This window comes from Acipenser ruthenus, chromosome 24, assembly GCF_902713425.1.
Source record: "Acipenser ruthenus chromosome 24, fAciRut3.2 maternal haplotype, whole genome shotgun sequence".
NCBI classification, from domain to species: Eukaryota; Metazoa; Chordata; class Actinopteri; order Acipenseriformes; family Acipenseridae; genus Acipenser; species Acipenser ruthenus.
Window position 1 is genome coordinate 9,784,777 of NC_081212.1, and position 23,159 is coordinate 9,807,935.

General features: G+C 41.2%; 1 protein-coding gene across 1 annotated transcript in view; it reads left to right on the forward strand.

Moving 5' to 3' along the window:
* Positions 1 to 22,146, forward strand: part of vps37d (VPS37D subunit of ESCRT-I) — a 28,942-nt gene extending 6,796 nt beyond the window's left edge. Inside the window, exons 2-4 of the mRNA XM_034048884.3 lie at positions 1,521 to 1,692; positions 17,902 to 17,984; positions 20,730 to 22,146. Coding sequence (XP_033904775.1) covers positions 1,521 to 1,692; positions 17,902 to 17,984; positions 20,730 to 21,227 — 753 coding nt within the window. The 3' untranslated portion in view covers positions 21,228 to 22,146. The remainder of the gene's footprint in view (positions 1 to 1,520; positions 1,693 to 17,901; positions 17,985 to 20,729) is intronic.
* The last annotated feature ends 1,013 nt before the right edge of the window (positions 22,147 to 23,159 follow it).

Here is a 23,159-nt window from a genome sequence, read left to right on the forward strand (position 1 = left end):
CTCATCATACTTCAAGCCTCTTGATGCCATCTCAGAAAAATGCAGATATGTATCCACTTAGGCAGCTGGAACTAAATTGAACTGGTGGGCTTAAGGCCCCTGTATTTATACTACTATTTATATTACTGGAAAGTTCTAGAAAGTTCTAGAAGTTACTCCAAGTTTACTCAGCACTGAATCTATCTGGAATGTTCTGGAAAATAGGTAAATTTCAAAATATCACTGTCCTGGTCACAAAAGCAAAGTTTGTGGGGAATGATAGCCATTTTCTATACTTTTGAGGCATAAGCAATTAGGAAATAACACTTACTACCCAGGAACAAAAAAAAAAAAAATTGTTACACAGTGTTATCAAGCTGCGCTATGGGATTTGACGCAGGCTTCAGGAGTTTCTGAATTTATTTTGAAATGTATTTAGCACACCACCTTCAATTAAACTATTTCTGTCAGATTTGGTCAGTCGTTCAGTTTAGAGCAGTGCGTAAAACTTTCGTCATAACTAGAATTTGGCATAACTGACGTTTCTGAAAACGATACCTTTTGCAAATTGGTGGAGCGTGAGTTAAGCTAATATATATATATATATGAGAGCATAAGAAAGTCTACAAACAAGTTCTGGAGTCATGCATCAGAAATGAGAAAGTTTATGCCAGAATTTCTGACGATTTGAAGCAAATGGAAATAAACCGCAGGTACGGTACACTTAAGAACATAAGAACATAAGACAATTTACAAACTAGAGGAGGCTATTCGGCCCATCTTGCTCGTTTGGTTGTTAGTAGCTTATTGATCCCAGAATCTCATCAAGCAGCTTCTTGAAGGATCCCAGGGTGTCAGCTTCAACAACATTTCTGGGGAGTTGGTTCCAGACTCCCACAATTCTCAGTTCTCTAATATATATAATCGTCTATTTGTTGTTATTCATATAGGAAGGTAGGGCCCCAGAAGTGTATGTTTGCCTAGGGCCCTGTGATAGGTTAATCCGACCCTGGTTGTGTCACTCAGATCTCATGGATTGGCTGCAGTCGATCGCTGTGATTAAATGGGAAGGAGTTTAAGGGGCAGTGTTGTGTTATACTCTGCCGTTACAGATTCTGTCCCCCGTCGGTGAGATGAGATGATGTTAAAAGCTCTAAAACCATGAATGAGCCCGGCTCTTTTGCATTGTGGTTGAGATGCCTCCTTGCGGTGTGCTGGGTCGCCGTTTCACACCTAGCTTCCACCCTGTTAAATAAAGCTAAAAAAAAATAATCTCAGTGACTTTTTTTTTTTTTTTTTAGCTCTTGCGGTTTATAATATAAGAGAACCCCTCGATGGAATTATCATAACATTAACCGAAATGTTTGTCGATTATAATACTGACATCACCATAATTAAGAAATGCTAAAAGAAATGACAAATGTTTCAGCTAGAAGTCTTTTTCAATAAAAATTGAATTAAATGACAAATATTTTGACTAGAATTCTCCATTCAATTAAATTCCCCATCCCCACCCCCCCTCACTGTCCTGGCTTGTGTAGTTCCAGGAGCTGCAGCTGGAGAGGGACACCATGCTGACTACCAACCGTAGCCTAGCTGAAGAGTCTCTCTCACTCCGCCCGCGGCTGGACAACGGCAAACTGCAGCTCGCTGGCAAATACCAGGAGCTGGAGCTGCTGTCGGCAAGCTGTCAGGAGAAGCAGGAGCGCGTTGGTAAGTCACACAATAAACACTGTACTGAAAATGCAAGGTAAGCAGACAACTGAAAGAGCATCGCGGATCAGTGTTTCTCAACTAAAGAGCATCGCGGATCAGTGTTTCTCAACTGAAAGAGCATCGCGGATCAGTGTTTCTCAACTGAAAGAGCATCGCGGATCAGTGTTTCTCAACTGAAAGAGCATCGCCGATCAGTGTTTCTCAACTAAAAGAGAATCACGGATCAGTGTTTCTCTGAAATACTCAGGGGAGTTCCAGGACCCCTCAGCTCATTATTACACTTTGTTGCTATGTTTTTGTTAATTTCTAGTGTGGTTATGTTTCATTGATGTCTTTACATTTAAAACAAAATCCCATACATTTCCTAAAGTTAGTAACTGAGTATTTATAAATAATACTTAAATAATACTTATTTATTTATAAATGGTTAGCAGGTTGTCCATTAAGTAGAAAATGTACGAGCGAAAGAAGGCCATTTGGCCCATTTAAGCTTGTCCGGTTCCAAGCAGCTGATTGATCTCAGAACTTTGTCAAGCTGGGTCTTAAAGGATCCCAGTGATTCAGCCTCACAACATGCCTAGGAAACCCATTCCATACCCTCACCGCTCTCTGTGTGAAGAAGTGTCTCCTTCAACAACATGACTAGGAAACCCATTCCATACCCTCATCACTCTGTGTGAAGAAGTGTCTCCTTCAACAACATGACTAGGAAACCCATTCCATACCCTCATCACTCTGTGTGAAGAAGTGTCTCCTTCCCTCTGTCCTAGGTCTGTCTCCACTTAATTACCAGCTGTGTCCTCTGGTCCTGGTTTCTGTACTGCGCTTAAAGTATTGATTCTGGTTAACTTCCTTTTAAGATGCCAGAGATTAATCAAGTCCCCCCCCCTAATTCTTCTTTGTTCTAGGCTAAACAGATTCAGTTCCTTATGGTTTATTATGATCACAGTATATTATTTTATATATATTACAGGCGGGACGCTTTATTGGGACGCTTTGGGAAAAGTAAAAATATCCTGAATAAGTGGCTGTTCCAATTAAACGAGAGGCAGTTGAGACGACTTTGTCACACTTTTTTGTTTCTAAATGAAAAGAAAAATAATTAAATCACATCACATCACATTATGATTAAATGTTAAATACATATATATATATTTTTTTATTCTTAAACAAAATGAATCACTGTTTTTTATTTCTACATGAAACGAAAAAGAATGAAATCACATCTTCGCAACAACAGCCTGATAAACCACAGGGGACTCCAGCTCCTTCAAGAGTTTAATGTGGTTTATGCAAGTCACAGTGTAATCACATACTCACTGCACTACGCAAACCTGTCTTGTTCTGAAAAGTGATCTCCATTCATCATTTGAAAATACTGTATCCCAATTAAATGAAGTGACGTCCCAATTAAATAAATAAATAACATTGGGAAGAACTGTCTCCCAGAGTTGGGTCCCATTTAAGCAGCAATCCCGATTATCAGTATCCCGATTATTATTTATTTCTTAGCAGACGCCCTTATCCAGGGCGACTTACAATTGTTACAAGATATCACATTATTTTTACATACCCAATTACATTATTTTTTACACATTATTTTTACATACAATTACCCATTTATACAGTTGGGTTTTTACTGGAGCAATCTTGCTCAAGGTTACAGCAGCAATGTCCCCCACCTGGGATTGAACCCACGACCCTCCAGTCAAGAGTCCAGAGCCCTGACTACTACTCCACACTGCTGCCAGAGCCCTAATCACTACTCCACACTGCTGCCAGAGCCCTGACCACTACTCCACACTGCTGCCAGAGCCCTAACCACTAGGGCCCTCATAATAAACAAGTGCCTGCCCATACACAGGCCCTCATAATAAACAAGTGCCTGCCCATACACAGGCCCTCATAATAAACAAGTGCCTGCCCATACACAGGCCCTCATAATAAACAAGTGCCTGCCCATACACAGGCCCTCATAATAAACAAGTGCCTGCCCATACACAAGCCCTCATAATAAACAAGTGCCTGCCCATACACAGGCCCTCATAATAAACAAGTGCCTGCCCATACACAGGCCCTCATAATAAACAAGTGCCTGCCCAAAATGCAATCCGAGACGTATATAGGCTAGGAGTGTGATAAAAGTTTGATGAAAATTCACAATCAAGGCAGTGATTGTGTTCACCATGTAGTGAACAGACAGACAGAGAGACTTACAGACAGATGGTAGATGTCATAGCTGTTACAAATACTCAGATGTTGTGCATTTTATTTTTAGATAACTATGTTAAGGAGTTCAGGAACTGCTCTTCATTTCTAGTTGCCTGTGATAGATGTAACATAGATTTTGTTTAACCAGTGTCTTAATAGAAGCAAGCTTTAAAACTGAGATGTGGCAGAAAAAGCCAGCCTTGGTCTCTCCGCCCACTCCCTGTGTAGCCTTATCAAGAAGGAGGGCACTTCCTGCCCAACACACACTTACCCACAGTCACCAGACACAATGAAAATGGCACCATGTGCAGTCTTTACACTCTAGGGGTGTGGAATTCTCTGCATTACTACTAAAATGACCCGTCTGAAATGACAAATGTACATTTAGTTTGCTGGACACCCCCACAAATAATGCCAGGAAAGGATATCCAGTACAGTGGAATCCAGCCAACATCCAGACCAAATTGTCTATTCTGGAATCTGGCATGATTTGTAAGTGCCTAAAATTCCTAAATCTGACTGCAGGCTGGCACCAAGTCGTATGATTTTTCTTTTCTAAGTTTGGAATAATGAAGTAAATACACCCGTGGCTGTGGCTTTTCAGTAAACCGCTTGGTTTCATAATGGAGAAAGTAAAATACAAATGAAACCAGTCATTGAGTTACAGGGTGTACCTGGACAGTACTTTCACTGTGAGTATTTTAAAGTGTTCAAATAGTATTATACCTTTATTGCTTTTCAGGTACGGTATTGGATTTTATAGTATTCTGTAAACCAGCACACTGTATAATCTGGCACAATTTTCCAGCCCCATGCAATGCCGGATTAGACAGGTTTTACTGTCTCTGGTTTCATTCTACAGACCTTGGTATTGACCATGGATGTTATTGAATTACAGTAACAAGCTATTTTTTATTACAGTTTTTAAATATGGAAGTTGTTTCCCATTTTGCTTCCACAGGGTGTATTTGCAGAACTTGTCTATTGCCACATTGCCATTTTTTCCATGTGTATCAAATCTGATTAATCTTCAGTATATTGTTTAGCTCAGTTCATTTCTTCAAATATACCCTATAGTAGTTCCATTAATCGTGATAATTTTTAGCTGATAATACATCAATATTTTCCAATCTTGCTCAATAAAATGTTGTCTTGTGCTTACCATAACCCTACAGGGAGCCTACACAGTAAAAGCTCTACTTACAGTTCACAGGAATATCAACAGCAACTATGTTTGACAATTGTTTTACCAAGTGAATTTGGGCCCTTGGTCATGAATCAACTGGGCAATACATTTTGGAACATTTACTCAGGAGTGTTCACCAGGAGAAAGAGAATGTCTCTTCTAAGGATCCCTGTGTATCCAGATCACCTGTTATGTATATAACTGAGGCACACACCCAGTGTTAAGTAACTGCTGAAGTACTTTATTCTTTACAGCCGCAGTGCGTTTTTATTTCTTTTTTTTGAACATATACAGCTCTGGCGCTCACTGGCTAGTTCAAGAACAACTAACTTACTCCCAGCATGCTTTGGTATTTAAAGGTGTAATAACATATTACTATCAAAGGTAATATTTAAGCAATAACTGATTGGCAAACATTTAACCTAGTCTATTAAGAACAGACACAGCAGCTCCCTCCTGCAACAAAGCTGGTTTTCTGTATGCACACTACGGCGCTCATTTCAATCACAGCATTAGCATTGTTGTGGGAGGGACTGTGGCTACACTGTAATGTTTAGAAGTAAGAATCTGTATTGCTGCAGTATGGACAACTTGGGATACAGCCAAGGTAAAGTCATGAGTTTCTTGTAGAAATGGCAGGGGATTCTGGAACACTAGATGGTATCTAATACCCCTTCACCACTGGCACATCCGACCCGTGAGGGCTCGGCACGGTACAGGTACAGGTGGTTCTTCACTGCCTATTTGTCGAGCCGAGCGGGAACCAAACAGGACATCTGAATCTGGCTGCGAGCCAAGACGGTTTTGCACTTCCTTGGAGACGGTTTTGCACTTCCTTGGAGACGGTTTTGTACTTCCTTGGAGACGGTTTTGCACTTGATTGTAGAGGGTTTTGCACTTGATTGTAGACGGTTTTGCACTTCCTTGGAGACGGTTTTGCACTTCCTTAGAGACGGTTTTACACTTGATTGTAGAGGGTTTTGCACTTGATTGCAGACGGTTTTGCACTTCCTTGGAGACGGTTTTACACTTGATTGTAGAGGGTTTTGCACTTGATTGCAGACGGTTTTGCACTTGATTGCAGACGGTTTTGCACTTCCTTGGAGACGGTTTTGCACTTCCTTGCAACTTTATTTAATATTGTTTAGTACCAGATGTTGCTTAAAGTACACATAGCTAACAAAATAACAGCATCATTCCAGTAAATCATATTTAATATGTATTCCCATCACTTCACAGATCTCATATTTTCTTATATGAAAGAGGCAGGTATTATGTGAAATGTGTATTTGATTTTTTGAATGGTATTGGAATGTATCTTGCACTCTTTGCTGTGCTGGAATGCTACTGGAAGTGTTGAGTCCTTGTAGGAGTATCGTTTTTTAGACAATGACTCTTACTGAGCAAATTTTTTAAATGTATATTTCTCTGGAAAACAAATAAAAGAAATACAAACTATGCATTCTAAATGTTTGCCATGTACTGTCTTTAAAAGAACCGGGACTCTCAGAGCCAGACGTTTTGGCTCTCCTCTGAGTACCAGCCACTGCTTCTTTACTGTCACGTGTTTTCAATGGCAACTTAATTACTTCATGCCACTTCAGGAAGTTGACCGAAATTGTAGCACTGATGCATCTGCAAGGAGCATTCGATAATTATTCATCTATAACAGCTTCAAATAAATTACGATTCAAAAATCGAATTCACCTTAATGTGTGCATCTTTCATATAGGAAAATCTGAAACCAGTGAAATGTTAGCAATATACAATATATATTAGGTATGTTTGCTATGTGTGTCTTTTAAAACTGCATGTTTCAGACTGAATTGTGCATAAGTTATTTTGTTAGCTGTAACTACAGTACATGATAGCAGGCAGACTCACAGTGTATGTGGTTGCCAGCCAGGCTGTGGCTCTGTCAGTGCTGTGCAGCTTCTATGCACCTTGCTGCTGCACTCTGCTCTCTTGTGGTTAGGTGCTGAGTTCCGGGGGGCCTGAGGTTTGCTTCTGAAAATCAGATAAGTGTTATTTAAGATCTGCATTATTTAAGCAAATAGTATCATGGTAAAGTCTCTCTGTCTGCACATCTGCTTTAATATAAGCAGATTGAGGCGTCTCTCTCTCTGTGCATCTGCTTTAATATAAGCAGATTGAGGCGTCTCTCTCTCTCTCTCTGTGCATCTGCTTTAATATAAGCAGATTGAGGCGTCTCTCTGTCTGTGCATCTGCTTTAATATAAGCAGATTGAGGCGTCTCTCTCTCTGTGCATCTGCTTTAATATAAGCAGATTGAGGAGTCTCTCTGTGCATCTGCTTTAATATAAGCAGATTGAGGCGTCTCTCTCTCTGTGCATCTGCTTTAATATAAGCAGATTGAGGCGTCTCTCTCTGTGCATCTGCTTTAATATAAGCAGATTGAGGCGTCTCTCTCTGTCTGTGCATCTGCTTTAATATAAGCAGATTGAGGCGTCTCTCTCTGTCTGCGCATCTGCTTTAATATAAGCAGATTGAGGCGTCTCTCTCTCTGTGCATCTGCTTTAATATAAGCAGATTGAGGCGTCTCTCTGCGCATCTGCTTTAATATAAGCAGATTGAGGCGTCTCTCTCTCTGCACATCTGCTTTAATATAAGCAGATTGAGGCGTCTCTCTGTCTGTGCATCTGCTTTAATATAAGCAGATTGAGGCGTCTCTCTCTCTGCGCATCTGCTTTAATATAAGCAGATTGAGGCGTCTCTCTCTGCGCATCTGCTTTAATATAAGCAGATTGAGGCGTCTCTCTCTCTGCGCATCTACTTTAATATAAGCAGATTGAGGCGTCTCTCTCTCTGTGCATCTGCTTTAATATAAGCAGATTGAGGAGTCTCTCTATGCATCTGCTTTAATATAAGCAGATTGAGGCGTCTCTCTCTCTCTGTGCATCTGCTTTAATATAAGCAGATTGAGGCGTCTCTGTGCATCTGCTTTAATATAAGCAGATTGAGGCGTCTCTCTCTGCGCATCTGCTTTAATATAAGCAGATTGAGGCGTCTCTCTCTGTGCATCTGCTTTAATATAAGCAGATTGAGGCGTCTCTCTCTGTCTGTGCATCTGTTTTAATATAAGCAGATTGAGGCGTCTCTCTGTGCATCTGCTTTAATATAAGCAGATTGAGGCATCTCTCTCTCTGTGCATCTGCTTTAATATAAGCAGATTGAGGCGTCTCTCTCTGTGCATCTGCTTTAATATAAGCAGATTGAGGCGTCTCTCTCTCTCTCTGTGCATCTGCTTTAATATAAGCAGATTGAGGCGTCTCTCTCTGTCTGTGCATCTGCTTTAATATAAGAAGATTGAGGCGTCTCTCTCTGTGCATCTGCTTTAATATAAGCAGATTGAGGCGTCTCTCTCTCTGTGCATCTGCTTTAATATAAGCAGATTGAGGCGTCTCTCTCTCTCTGTGCATCTGCTTTAATATAAGCAGATTGAGGCGTCTCTCTCTGTGCATCTGCTTTAATATAAGCAGATTGAGGCATCTCTCTCTGTCTGTGCATCTGCTTTAATATAAGCAGATTGAGGCGTCTCTCTCTCTGTCTGCGCATCTGCTTTAATATAAGCAGATTGAGGCGTCTCTCTCTGTCTGCGCATCTGCTTTAATATAAGCAGATTGAGGCGTCTCTCTCTGTGCATCTGCTTTAATATAAGCAGATTGAGGCGTCTCTCTCTGTCTGTGCATCTGCTTTAATATAAGCAGATTGAGGCGTCTCTCTCTGTCTGTGCATCTGCTTTAATATAAGCAGATTGAGGCGTCTCTCTCTGTCTGCGCATCTGCTTTAATATAAGCAGATTGAGGCGTCTCTCTCTGTGCATCTGCTTTAATATAAGCAGATTGAGGCGTCTCTCTCTGTCTGTGCATCTGCTTTAATATAAGCAGATTGAGGCGTCTCTCTCTGTCTGTGCATCTGCTTTAATATAAGCAGATTGAGGCGTCTCTCTCTGTCTGCGCATCTGCTTTAATATAGGCAGATTGAGGCGTCTCTCTCTCTGTGCATCTGCTTTAATATAAGCAGATTGAGGCGTCTCTCTGTCTGCACATCCGTACATCTCATAGGCAGCGTTTGCCCCCTGGGGTCCCCATGCAGTACTTGATTCCGGGGCCCCTACCAGGGCAGGGCTGCCAGACCAGTATGAAACAATTCCAAGATGTAGTATAACAGTAATTAGCGGTTATGCAAAATAAACACACTGTTTATTAGGTATAGAAAAGCTTGTGTTGCATACTGCATCTGGTTATTTTGAGTAAATGGACAAACAACTGATTTTAAACTTTGAACGAAGGAAGTTTGTTTATTGCAGCTTTCAACTCACTTTAAAACACAGTGTGTGTTACAAATCTCTGCCTCTCCCCCACCTTGAATCTTAGCAATAATAAGCATGATAATAACTCCACACTATCTGATAACTGGCAAACACAGGTACATTGATTGCACTCGTGATTTGTGTAATGGCTATGCATACAGCATAACAGCATCCATACAAACAAGACATGTTTTTCTGCTTATGAAACAAACATATGCATTCATTTGACGTATTTAGGGTTTCCAAGCATCAAAATACAATGACCAAGAAAGTTTCCGTTTTGCGGATCGTGCAGATTCATTGTATCCATGAAAAGCGATTTCGTTCTGCCAAGTGACAAAGTCTAGTCAGAATAGATTTCCAGTACTTCTGTTCCAGCTAAATTAATTCCATGTTGGCCAGCTCAATAGTAGTATTAGTGCTCATTCCTACCTGTAGGTTGCGCCATTTTTCCATGTTGTGTGTGTGTGTGTGGCTTTGAATGTTCATACTCTTCAAGAGTGTGTGAAAAGCGCTGCCAGGCCTTGAAGCCCTCCTTGGAAATACTGCTGTAATGAAGAGTGCACAGCAAAAACAAAACACTGTATCCGAAGAAAAAGAAGAAGAAGAAGAATGTCATTTCCATAATCCGCTTCGGACCTCTTCACAATTTCGCATCGTTGATCATTGCTTTTATGATCTGGCTAAAGCGCCGGGTCATTAGATAACATGCTGATATCTGCTATGCAGACAGGGCCCTCCTCGGTTTTCACATCATCTGCAGGTGTTTCAGCTCGTGGTGCAGTAACATACTCAGAAGCTGCAGCCGACGAGGGACTTCTGTATTACTAGCATCTTCTTTATCGCATGCCACTTGCTGTGATGCAGAGAATTATGTCAGTTTATTGTAAGTTACCATTCGCTTTGCTTTTTCTTGTGAGTGTTTTCGCTTTTCAGCACCACGGATAATTCGGCTTCATTTTTCTTTTTCACACTCCTAAAGAGTAAGCAACAGTCCACACTAGAAGATGGGTTAATCTCCTTGTTACGTATGGGGGTTGTTTTTTAGACTAATACAATTAAATGCACCATGAAATTGAATAGGCCTATTCCATTACAAAAATGATGACACAATTTAACCGGTCTATGTAATCACGTGTAAAAAAGGTATACCTTTATTGATTGATTGATTGATTGATTATTTGTTAACCTTAAATACATTTACAATCTCCAGCATACACCCCTCTGATTTTTCGTAGTAGTCTTGTCGGGTCATGCGGCTGTCAGTATTAGTAATGTATTTTTTCCTCTAATAGTTATGTGTGTTGTGCACTAGTCAGCAGCACTCAGCACTGGCAGAGTCCCTCCCCTGGTCTGAACTTGTTGAAAAGCGATATGCAATGCGCTTTGGCTTTACCTAGTCACCAGTGACACGTAACTGTCACCTTTGTTGTATTGTCATGTTTTAAATGTGTGCATATTGTTAATAAAATGTAAAATAATAAAAAAATAACCTGTCACCACGGTCGGCTGGGGGCCCCCTTCCTGCCTTGGGGCCCCATGTGATTTCATGGGTTGCATGTCCCTAATGACACCACTGGTACATCTGTATGTCACACTTTTTAACAGAGCTCTACAGTACATAAGCCAATGAAAGCATCTGTCCCATCATCATTTTTTGACACCATTTTCGGGTATAAATTGTGCTCAAGCCCTTTAAAAACAACTGGGAATAGAAATGTGGCTGTATCCCTAAACTCAGGATCCCTACAAATCAGCATTGTAGTAATAAGTATTTAGGATTTTTCAAAGGCATTTAAAAGGGCATTACCATGACGTTAATTTTAAATCTCCTCTCAGGTAGCTGGATCATTCAACACTATCAAAACAGGACCCTGCAGGTAGTATTATTGGAACCCTTTTCTATATTGCATAGTTCATTTAGATTTACTCACCGTTTTTGTTTTGTTTTTCAAATACAAAATTGTTATATTGTTAGCTCCATCATTTGTAATAATTTTAGAAAGGAATGTACCATGGTAATCCTCTGTGCCTTTGAACAGTACTGCTATTTACAGTATGTGCCGCTACTGTACAGTTTATCGGATTCCAGCCAAATGCAATCCGAAATGTCTACAGGAGGCTAGGAGTGTAAAAGTTTTGTGAAGATCATGACAACTATTGTGTTCACAATATAGAGTGTGACAAACAGACAAACAGTTAGACAGACAGACGGACACGATCAGTGCACAAGGGTCACCATTTTCTGAATGAGAACCCATAAAATCAACATTGTTCCTGTGACTGCCGTTTGGTTTTGTTGCAGTGTTTCTGATTCATCGCAGTATAAAGAGCTACTACTTTCAACTTTGTCAACACCTTTTAAGATTTTAAAATCAAGTCATCCCCTAATTCTTCTTGCTTTAGGCAAAATAGATTCAGTTCTTTGACTCTTTGTATAGCTCATGGTTCAGTGTACATTTACATGCAGGCTACTATTCCATTACTATTCTGAATAATGTAAAGAGCATATTCAGAACAAGGTAAGCAGCATTCCAAATAATACCTCGTTTCCGTGACCGCCAACGTGAGTTAAAGGTCAAGACGTGCATTCGCTGCAGAGTGTAAACGGTATTACAGTCAAATTGTCAACGATTTAAAAGATACATCCATCTAGATATTCTTTCACATTTGTTTCACACAGTACATATTGTAATGGAGTGGGCTTTCTTATTAAAGATATAGAGGCTTTAGGACCCTGGGGATTAGGAGAGGACACTCCATCTTGGTAACACTGAAGTAACAGGAGGCCATTTTGCTAAAGGCCTCCTAATTGGGTTAAATTATTTGTTAATTGTTTTGGCAGTGGGTCTGATTGGGGTAAATTAGAGCCAGCTGCCCACACTTATGACTGTGGGGCATATAAACCTCACAGTTGGTTAATTCAGGGCTGTCAGGTTGGAGAAGGCAGTCTGGTAAAGTGAGTACTGTGTGTACTGGATTGTATGTTTGGGTCGGTAAGCAGCTTAGCTGCCCGACGCTCAGTCAGGGACTGTATTGAGTTTAGGAAGTACTCCTGAGAGGAGTTAGATTTTGTTTTGCTTATTGTGTTTGGCTGTACTTGCAAATAAAGATACAGGCACTGTCCTGTTTAACTGAGAACAAAGTGTGAAACTGCTTTATTTTGTATCAGAATACGGGGCTGGTAAGAGCGGACACCTGGAACAGTAAATACAGAGTGGTGACTTTATCACAATATACCTTTGGCAGACTGCTATGCAGAACAGGGAAAGAAGCGCTGGGCAAGGGAAATAGTGTGTCAGGTACCGCAAAGTCCATAAACAAAACAAAGCGTTAAAATAAATGAGCTCTGCACGGTATAAAACACAGCTGATTTTACCAGCGCTTGCTAGTCTAACTGATTAGAAGGCCTTCTTCGTTGTTCTCCAACTTGCTGCAGAGACATTGTAGATGCTGGTATAAATAGTTACTGTAAATGAGATACTGGTTTAGCAGACAGATTTAATTAAGTAAACATTTATTTTAATCTTTTTGAAATTTAAAAGTATAAATGCAAAGCTGCGTTGCATTTTTCTTTGTGACTGTGCGAAGTGAAAAACGACAATTCAAAATCCCCCAAGGTAGCAAATCCACTGAATTTAATACCAGCCAAAATGTCCCGTTAAACGGTATGTTTCCGCCCCCTACAACAATTTTGATTGACATTTAATGATGTAATTTCCTCCCAGTCCGAATTCAGACTTTAGAATTCAGGCCAGCCCAAGGAGTGAAATTGGACCAGAGAATTCGGTTCCGAATGAGGAGCCAACTCCAGTAATTTAAAAACATGGAAACGGAGGTGTGGGGCAACTCGAGCATGTTTCTGATTTCTGTGGTTCATGGAAACGTGGTATTAGAGTAATCAGAATTCTATAAGTGGAATATGGAGCTATCTTGTTGAATATTAGTGGAGTATTAGTGCATGTAAATACCGTATTCCAAATACTCGTCCTTCTCTACTGTGGTGACCAGAACTGAACACAGTATACTAAGTGCGGTCTTACCAATGCATTATACAACATCATCATAGTGTCCTTTAATTTGTATTCACTTATATTCACAAGCATGCCTTTTTGATTGCTTCCCTGATTCAGGCCCCCCGTATTAGTGTTTGAGTGTGGTTGACACCGACTGAATTGATCATTGCTGTTCTGCAAAGCTTCCCCCACCCACAGAGCCATACCGTAACACAGTGGTGTTGCTAGGAATTGACCCCCTTCCTTCAACCACCAACCCCTCCATATACACACACACAATTTATAGAAACAGAATTCTCCCCCTTTAACCACCCACCCCTCCACATACACACATACAATTTATAGAAATAGAATTCACCCACCCCCTTCAACCACCCACCCCTCCACATACACACAGACACAATGTTTAACTTTTACAGACACGTCAGCCATCACAAAGACATGCAGGGGTTTTTCAGGTGTTACAGAGCTGTGACAGGAAGCTGTTGTAACTGCGGAGGCTGGGTGTGAATCAGTGACCACAGACCCCTTAAGAGCATCTTAAAGTATCTGTAGCTCACAAAATACATTTTCTCCATCATGCACATCCATTCATTATATTGTTCTCAAATTAGTTTTAAAAGGAACATATGTTCTAGCAAACATGTCTTTTCCTGTTAAAACATGATATATGGGACTCCATTAGATTAAAGCCATGCTTTTAGACTGTGTTGCACTTCCTGCGTCTGTTCACCTGCCTTCACCCCTTTAGTGGCTTCTTTCCAGCGGCTTCCCCTAGACACGGCTCACACACACAAGAACCAGGCTTGTATGCACAAGCAGTTATATAGGTTGTGATCTCACCTAACCTGCAGTCTGTAACCCTAAGCCTAACCTGCAGTCTGTAATGACAGTAAATCACAAACGTAGTTTTGATGGTGCTTCATAAGAACATAAGAAAAATTGCGAACGAGAGAAGGACATTTGGCCCATCAGTTTTCGTCCAGTTCCTAGTAGCTGAATTATCTCAAAACTTGAGGTTGAGTCTTAAAGGATCCCAATAATTCAGCATCAACAACATGACTAGGTAACCCATTCCATACCCTCCCCACTCTCTGCATGGCTAGGTAACCCATCCCATATCCTCACCACTCTCTGCATGACTAGGTAACTGTGGCAATGTGCCCCGCCCCTGTGTGCATATTATGTGTTGTATGTTGCGTGCGTGTGTTAATGTTGGTGTATAGATTGGTACACGGGATATAAACGGGTCTGTGTTTCACGTGTGATTTAAAAAGTGTAGATTTGTATTTAGGCACGAGGAGGGCACAAATCACTTCACGTGCTGGTTAAATGTAATATGTGAGCACGGGGTTGCACAGAATTAATTCACGTGCTGGGATTCAAGTGAATAATTAATTAGTAATTGAATCCCAGCACAACAGTATATATAGAGACACGTTCTTTCACTCGGGGTTGGGTGTTCGGTGAGTGGAGAACGGGATTGGAGACAGAGGTAATTGTAAAAGTAAAATAAGTAGTTAAATCTGCTCACCGTGTTTTGTTCGTCTGTCTGCACTGTCTAGTCCGTTTTGTTTGTCTATTTATTTTGGCGCAAGTGCCGTGTCCTGTGTTTTTGTTTCAAACCGTTTATTTTCTGTGCTGTTTATTGCTGAGCAAAAGCATTCGCTCAGCTCCACCAAGTCTAAACTGTCTGTTTATTAACTGCTTCTGGTCTGACGCCACCCACTCCGGCCGTCTTTGTGACAGTAACCCATTCCATACCCTCCCCACTCTCTGCATGACTAGGTAACCCATCCCATATCCTCCTCACTCTCAGTTTTAACAAGGGTCTCCTACCCTATTCCAAAGTCTCCATGTAATTTCCAGCTGTGTCCTCTGGTTCTGGATTCTGTGCAGTTTGTCACCCCTGATTCTTCTTTGCCCTCTAGGCAAAATAGATTCAATTGAGATCTGAGCTGGATGGGAACCCAGGCTTCACCACATACAGTAGCTCCCTTTTCACAGTAATTGTTATTCTTAAGTACTGAAGATAGTACGAAGGTAGACCTTCACTAAATCTAGGTCACTGCTGTTTGTTTTGCTGGTTATCGCTTTCTGTTGCTCTCAAAGTCTTGAGTCTGGAGCTGTGTGTGCAGCACTTTTGCGTGAGATAACGGTTTGTTTTGACACTTTTGTTTTGGGGACATTCTGTTGTCATCTTGAGATAAACAAGTGACAGCCCTTGCAGTCAGGCTTCATTTAAAAGAGTCTATTGCTTGTAAAAGCTAGAATTGAATTGTCCTACACCCTCCAGGGCCACAGTGTCCTTTTGGTACTGCGTTGACCAGAATTGAACACATTGTTCTACACATGTTCTCACCAGTGCATTATACAACCTCACCAGAGCTTCCTTGGATTTGTACTCTACACTCTTGGCTATTTACACAAGCATTTGCCTTTTTGATTGCTTCCCTGCACTGTGTGGTTGCTGACAGCAACTTCTAGTCGAAACATTTGTCATTTAATTTATTACGTTTCTTTTAGTATATCTGTATCTATGAATAACACATTATTTTGTTAGAAAAACCCATTGACACAACATGTTAAAAAGCGATTGTTTCTGTGCCTTGAAAATGTCCGGAAACAGATTTTGTCTTTATCTGATTGAAGGGAACCATAGACGATACAAACAAAAAGCCACCTGTGTACTGCAGTGCTGGTACAATGAACAGGGACTGACACGGATTTTCAGAGCACACTGTAAATGCAGATTGTAGCAAACACTGATTTAGAAGTTTAAGATGCAGTCACCCCGACATATTTTTTTACGTATTTTAGAACCATTTGGAACCATTGTGAAAATATGTGTGTGTGTTTCAGGTCCCATTCATAACATTCATCAGCCATTAAAGATTACAGGGCATCTTATCCCAGGCAGAGAAAATATGTACAAGTTCAAACTTTTAAAAAGCATGTCTCTCGTTCTCCTCCCTGCAAAGGAGGAGGCGGTGGTACACATGTGGGGATATAGAGGAGGCGGTGGTACACATGTGTGGCTATAGAGGAGGTGGTGGTACACATGTGGGGATATAGAGGAGCTGCTGGTACACATGTGTGGCTATAGAGGAGGTGGTGGTACACATGTGTGGATATAGAGGAGGTGGTGGTACACATGTGTGGATATAGAGGAGGTGGTGGTACACATGTGGGGATATAGAGGGGGTGGTGGTACACATGTATGGATATAGAGGAGGAGGTGGTACACATGTGTGGATATAGAGGAGGTGGTGGTACACATTTGGGGATATAGAGGAGGCGGTGGTACACATGTGGGGATATAGAGGAGGCGGTGGTACACATGTGTGGATATAGAGGAGGCGGTGGTACACATGTGTGGATATAGAGGAGGTGGTGGTACACATTTGGGGATATAGAGGAGGCGGTGGTACACATGTGGGGATATAGAGGGGGCGGTGGTACACATGTGGGGATATAGAGGAGGCGGTGGTACACATGTGTGGATATAGAGGAGGCGGTGGTACACATGTGTGGATATAGAGGGGGTGGTGGTACACATGTGGGGATATAGAGGGGGCGGTGCTACACATGTGGGGATATAGAGGAGGCGGTGGTACACATGTGTGGATATAGAGGAGGCGGTGGTACACATGTGTGGATATAGAGGGGGTGGTGGTACACATGTGGGGATATAGAGGGGGCGGTGCTACACATGTGGGGATATAGAGGAGGCGGTGGTACACATGTGTGGATATAGAGGGGGTGGTGGTACACATGTGTGGATATAGAGGAGGCGGTGGTACACGTGTGGATATAGAGGAGGCGGTGGTACACATGTGTGGATATAGAGGAGGCGGTGGTACACATGTGGGGATATAGAGGGGGTGGTGGTACACATGTGTGGATATAGAGGAGGCGGGTCCTACACGTGTGTCACACTTCACAGATTTCTCCATCTGGAAAATCGCTTATCCAGTTGTCATGAAACTAAACATGAGTGTCTGACTGTCTGACTGTCCATCTATCCATCTGTACTGTACAGTTGGTCACACTATTTAGCATATATCTGGATAATGGATTATCCAGTTGCCATGAAGCTTGCTAATTCCTATTTGATGCTACGCTGCACACAATGCATATATCTGAATAAAGGATTATCCAGTTGTCATGAAGCTTGCATAGAAAACCTGGGCTCTAACCACTAAACCACACTGCCTTCTTCACAGTCCCTCAGCTCTAACCACTAGGCCACACTGCGTCCCTCCCAGTCTCTCAGCTCTAACCACTAGGCCACACTGCCTCCCTTCCAGTCCCTCAGCTCTAACCACTAGACCACACTGCCTCCCTCCCAGTCCTTCATCTTTAACCATTAGATTAGGCTGCCAACCCTCCCAGACCACTCTGGCTCTCATCATTTAATGGTGATTATGTTTTGATACTTATTTGTCCTGCTCCTAACAGATGCCTACCTGGAAAAACAAAGCCCCCAGGAGGCCCAGAACCTTCTCCAGGTTGAGGTGGACAGAGCTGAAAAGGAATCTGAGGTGAGTCTGCAGACGAGGGTTGGGGAGTGCGAGTGATCCTACTCGGGACCAGGCATGCCTTATGGGCTGTGGGCTCCTATTGAACAGCCATACTGTCACGCTGGCTGTGATTGGTTGATCCAGCAACTTGGTAATACAGGCATAAGACTGAAAAATGTTGTAAGTTTGCAATAAGTTAGACTTCTTAGTTCTAAATTCGATGTTTGTAAAGTGTTGTAATTTGGTAATTGTAGCTAACAAAATAATTCCATACATCTTCCCCATTGTGCACTTCCATTAGCTACATGTGTCTCACGTGTGCAGTTTTTAAAGAAACGCATGTTATAAAGCTCTGAAATTATGTGATGCTCAACCTACTTCTGTCAGGGAAGCTGCTACTCTTACGGTCTTTAAATCAAGATTAAAAAACTTAGGGCCTCACACTAAACGTCGGCAAATGATCAGAATTAAGGCGTGGGTGGGAAAGCCACAGCAGCAGTCGCTGTATTCACTAAGCTAATAAAGCACTGTCCTCTCTGGCTCATAAAAGGAAGTATAGTGAAGTCATGCTCCACTATACTTCCTGTTTGAGCCAGAGAGGACAGTGCCTTTTTATTTAGTCATTCACCCTGTATAGTCCCACCCCCCAGCCAATGACAGAGCGTCAGCCGATTTCTTCACAGCCGACTCTTGTCAACAAGACATTGCTTGACAGCGTGGGAATACACAGGGTGTACGGACCCCCTACAAGCTCACAAATGCGCCTGAAGGACAGATCCCTCCCCTCTCACAGTCATGCTGAAAAAGGGGCTTCTACAAGAATTTAAGACTTGTCATGCATAATCATAACTATAATCATAATTATAATATCCATATAACTTCAATTATGTAGTATGTATTTATTTAAGGAGGTTATTGCGACAACCATTTTGTCTATAAGTATGTTTGTTATAATCAACAGACAACTGGGGAAAACAAATTACAATATAATACAATCCTGTATGTATTGATTAATAGGGAGTGAATATAGGCCAATTCACACCGGACGCAAGACACAGTTAAAGTACAGTGCTGCGCAACATCTGGAGCGAGATAGAGGAGTTGTGGGAGCATATGCTGTGCCAAGCATAGCCTAAAGAAATGTAAAATAAAAGCACAAAATCAAAGTAATGAATGAATATACAGGTAAATATGTGCACAAATGAAAGAATATAAATGTTTGTTTGTGGTGGATTGTTATTAAATGACAAAAAAAATACTTATGCTGCTGCTACTACTACTGCTACTACTGCTACTACTACTACTACTACTACTACTAATAATAATAGTACAAAACCATAACCATGTAAGATGTAATTTATTTAGTTTGAGTAATGCAAAATATTAAGTTGCATCAGGTCACTGCGTCCTGTATAAATTGGTCTTGCTGTAAACAAAACTAACATGGCCAGTCTCTTACTTTAATGACATGTTGCTAAAAGCCTCAAAGTCTGCCAGTCTTTCTGAAGGAGAAATCCATTCCCTGAAGTGTGTGTGTTGCTTTTGTATTCGGGGCACTGTGAGATCAACCAGATCCTCAGAACATTGTGCATCTAACCAAAGCCATCTACAGTAAGAATGGTGATCTTCAAATCAAGCTCTGCCATTACATTTTGGAAGATTCCTTGTTGCGGTCTTTGCTTGTCAGACAAGTACCATTTTGTCCACGTTTTCCTCTTTTTTTGTCTTCTTTTCAGTCTCATCGTCATCAATACAATACACAGTAACTGCTACTGCAGCTGCAACCCTGGATAGTGCCAATGTCGCAAGCAATAAATTGCCAAATGTAGAAAAATTGCTATCAATTATTGCCGGCAACTATTGCTAGCCATAATTGCCAAGTGTAAACCCACCCTATCCAATCGCCGCCCGCAGCACAGATGATCACAGTGAAGTTGCTCCGCAGTCATACAGCTACGCCCTTTTTCCCCAAGATGGACAACTTCCTGTTTCATCCCACCATTGACCCATCTCGGGGAAGGTGTAGCACAAACCTTACCCAGCCCCTTCCTGGTCAAGAGGTAGACTTGCAGCTCAGATTCCTTCTCTCCCTGTCACAGGAATATATTGTGTTATTATGTTTTAGGCAACATATTATGATAATGTTTGTTACGGTAATTGTTTATTAGTTAGTTTAAAAAAGTTTAGTCGAAAAAGTCCCCTGGGTCGACATTGTCAATACCTTTTAAAATTTTGAATGCTTGATTCAAATCGCCACGTAGTCTTCTTTGTTCAGGACTGAATAGATTAAATTCTTTTAGCCTGGTTTAAAAGGCATATGACATGCCTTTTAAACCAGGAATAATTCTGGTCCCTCTTCTTTGCACTCTTTCTAGAGCAGCAGTATCCTTTTTGTAACGAGGTGACCAGAACTGAACACAATATTCTAGGTGAGGTCTTACTAATGCATTGTAAAGCATACTTGCTGAAAGCATGACAGTCAACAGGGAAGAAGCTGATTGGTTAACGACAGGAAAGAAGCCAGTGAAGGGGTGGGAACAATTTCACCCTCCAGGTGACCCAGGAAGTGCAAGACAGTTTCAAAGCATGGCTTGCACACAGCGATTTCTTTTACCGAGTGTAGTAGCAGATACCATGTTTTAAAACTACACATTTGAGACCTAAAATGCACACCTAAAATGAATAGGTGTGCATAGCAGAGAAATGTTATGGGATTATTTTGTAAGCTGCAATTCCTTTGAGTGTTCTCTCTTTTGATTTCTGTAGGAGCTGTTGTCACAGTTCATGGAGCACTCCTTGCCTTTAGAGGCTTTTCTCGAATCATTCCAAAGCTCCAGAAAGCTTTGCCACATCCGTCGTGCACAGACCGAAAAACTCCAGGAAGTGACGAAACGCGACAGAAACCTGAAGAAGCTGCAGTCAGGAAACCTGAAGCACCAGGAGCCCGTCCCCAATGGCTCTCCCGCCCAGGCCCCTCCTCGAGTCTTTCAGCTCCGCTATGGCCTGAACCCAGCTATCTTCATACCTTCCTTCCACCTGACCTCCACCCCAGCTCCAGCACCCAGCACCGCCCTCCCTCCCCTGGGCTCGCATCCAGGACAGCCTCATGCTGCTTTCCAGCCTTGTGCTCCTCACTCCGGCATGGGCCTTCCTGTAGGTCTGCGGGTGATTGGACAGATCCCAGGCTGGCCGCCCAGGGCTGTTCGACTCCAGCAGCTCCAGAGACGACACAAGCAGTACCCCCCGGAGCCCCCGTACCGATAAACACCCACTCTGTGGGTAAGGCTCATAGCAAAAGTTAGGGAGAGGGTGGGCAATTAACAATAGACATTATGTGATTGCTGTAGACCTGTAGAAGTTGATATGGCAGGTTGTTGCACAATCAAACATGCTTAATATGACCCCGGCCAGAATATAGAGGCAGTCATGGGGACAAGCTCCTGATTACAGCACTCTGGTTAAGTGTTACACTCTGGTTAATATCACACACATTTATCAGTTATACACACACTGATCTGAACTTAATATCACTTTGGAAAAAACATAAGATTAGAAAAAAATAAGTTGCTGCATAGCATTAAAATGTTCTTAATACTATAAGGTACAGCCCTTCATTTCTGGTTTTTATTTTATATACATTTCCTGTCAATGTATAACTGTTTTAATTTTTTTTAAAAAGGGTGAAAATATGTGAAAATAAGTAATTTCCCAGTTTTCCAGGTAAGCATCGGGGCGGTCGGAACAGCAGCTAACTGTGTAAAGCTGCTGAAGCTACCCTGTATCAGTGCTTCAGTATGTTATTACACTAAAGAGATATACCCAGATTTTTACATTTTATTTACTGGCTGTAAAGTCTTGGATTTTCTTGGTGTAAATCAGTATTTAACCGGCCAAATTTATGATGAAAATCAGTAAATACTGATTTGAAGCTTTTGTAAAACGTGGGAATTTTGGAGAATAAACGGCCTTGACATATAGCATATAGATTGACAGCTTTCTTGTGGTTTTTTAACTGTTCAATGTTTTACATAAACATTTCTGTGAAACTGTTATAATCAGTGCAGTACCTTGTAGTACATGTGAGTTTCTCAGCTACATGGGAGCACACCTCTTCTGTTTCTAATGCTTATTTTGCAGGTTATTGGTGAATTCCCAATAAAGTCAAGTGTGCTTATTGTCACAATTCTTGCCCAGTCACTTTGATATTATTAGTTTTTATGGGATTTTATAGTAGGTTTGTATTGTATAGAGAATGCAAGTGTACAGACAGATGGGTGCAAGTTTATTAGAACAGCCCATTGCTTCTGTATTGATGTGTTTATTAGAACAGCCCATTGCTTCTGTATTGATGTGTTTATTAGAACACTCCATTGCTTCTGTATTGATGTGTTTATTAGAATACCCCATTACTTCTGTATTGATTTGTTTATTAGAACACCCCATTGCTTCTGTATTGATTTGTTTATTAGAACACCCCATTGCTTCTGTATTGATTTGTTTATTAGAACAGCCCATTGCTTCTGTATTGATTTGTTTATTAGAACACTCCATTGCTTCTGTATTGATTTGTTTATCAGAACACCCCATTGCTTCTGTATTGATTTGTTTATTAGAACAGCCCATTGCTTCTGTATTGATTTGTTTATTAGAACACCCCATTGCTTCTGTATTGATGTGTTTATTAGAACACCCCATTGCTTCTGTATTGATTTGTTTATTAGAACACTCCATTGCTTCTGTATTGATTTGTTTATTAGAACACCCCATTGCTTCTGTATTGATTTGTTTATTAGAACACCCCATTGCTTCTGTATTGATTTGTTTATTAGAACACCCCATTGCTTCTGTATTGATTTGTTTATTAGAACACCCCATTGCTTCTGTATTGATTTGTTTATTAGAACACTCCATTGCTTCTGTATTGATTTGCTGTGCATATCAAATCAAACCACTTGAACTGAAAATCTGGGAAAATTATCAAAATAGGCAAGTTAGTGATTGTCTGATTTAATTTATGACTTTAATCAGCTACGCATGCAATTCATATACAATAGTAAGAGAAAAGGAACACATAGCCACAAACGATAAAATGCATGAGACTTTTTAGAAGTTGTTTTAAGATGCATTTTTACACACAAGTGCCTGTTGTTTCTATGCCACTGATTACTGAGCGGAAATTGAAATTCTCACTCCCAG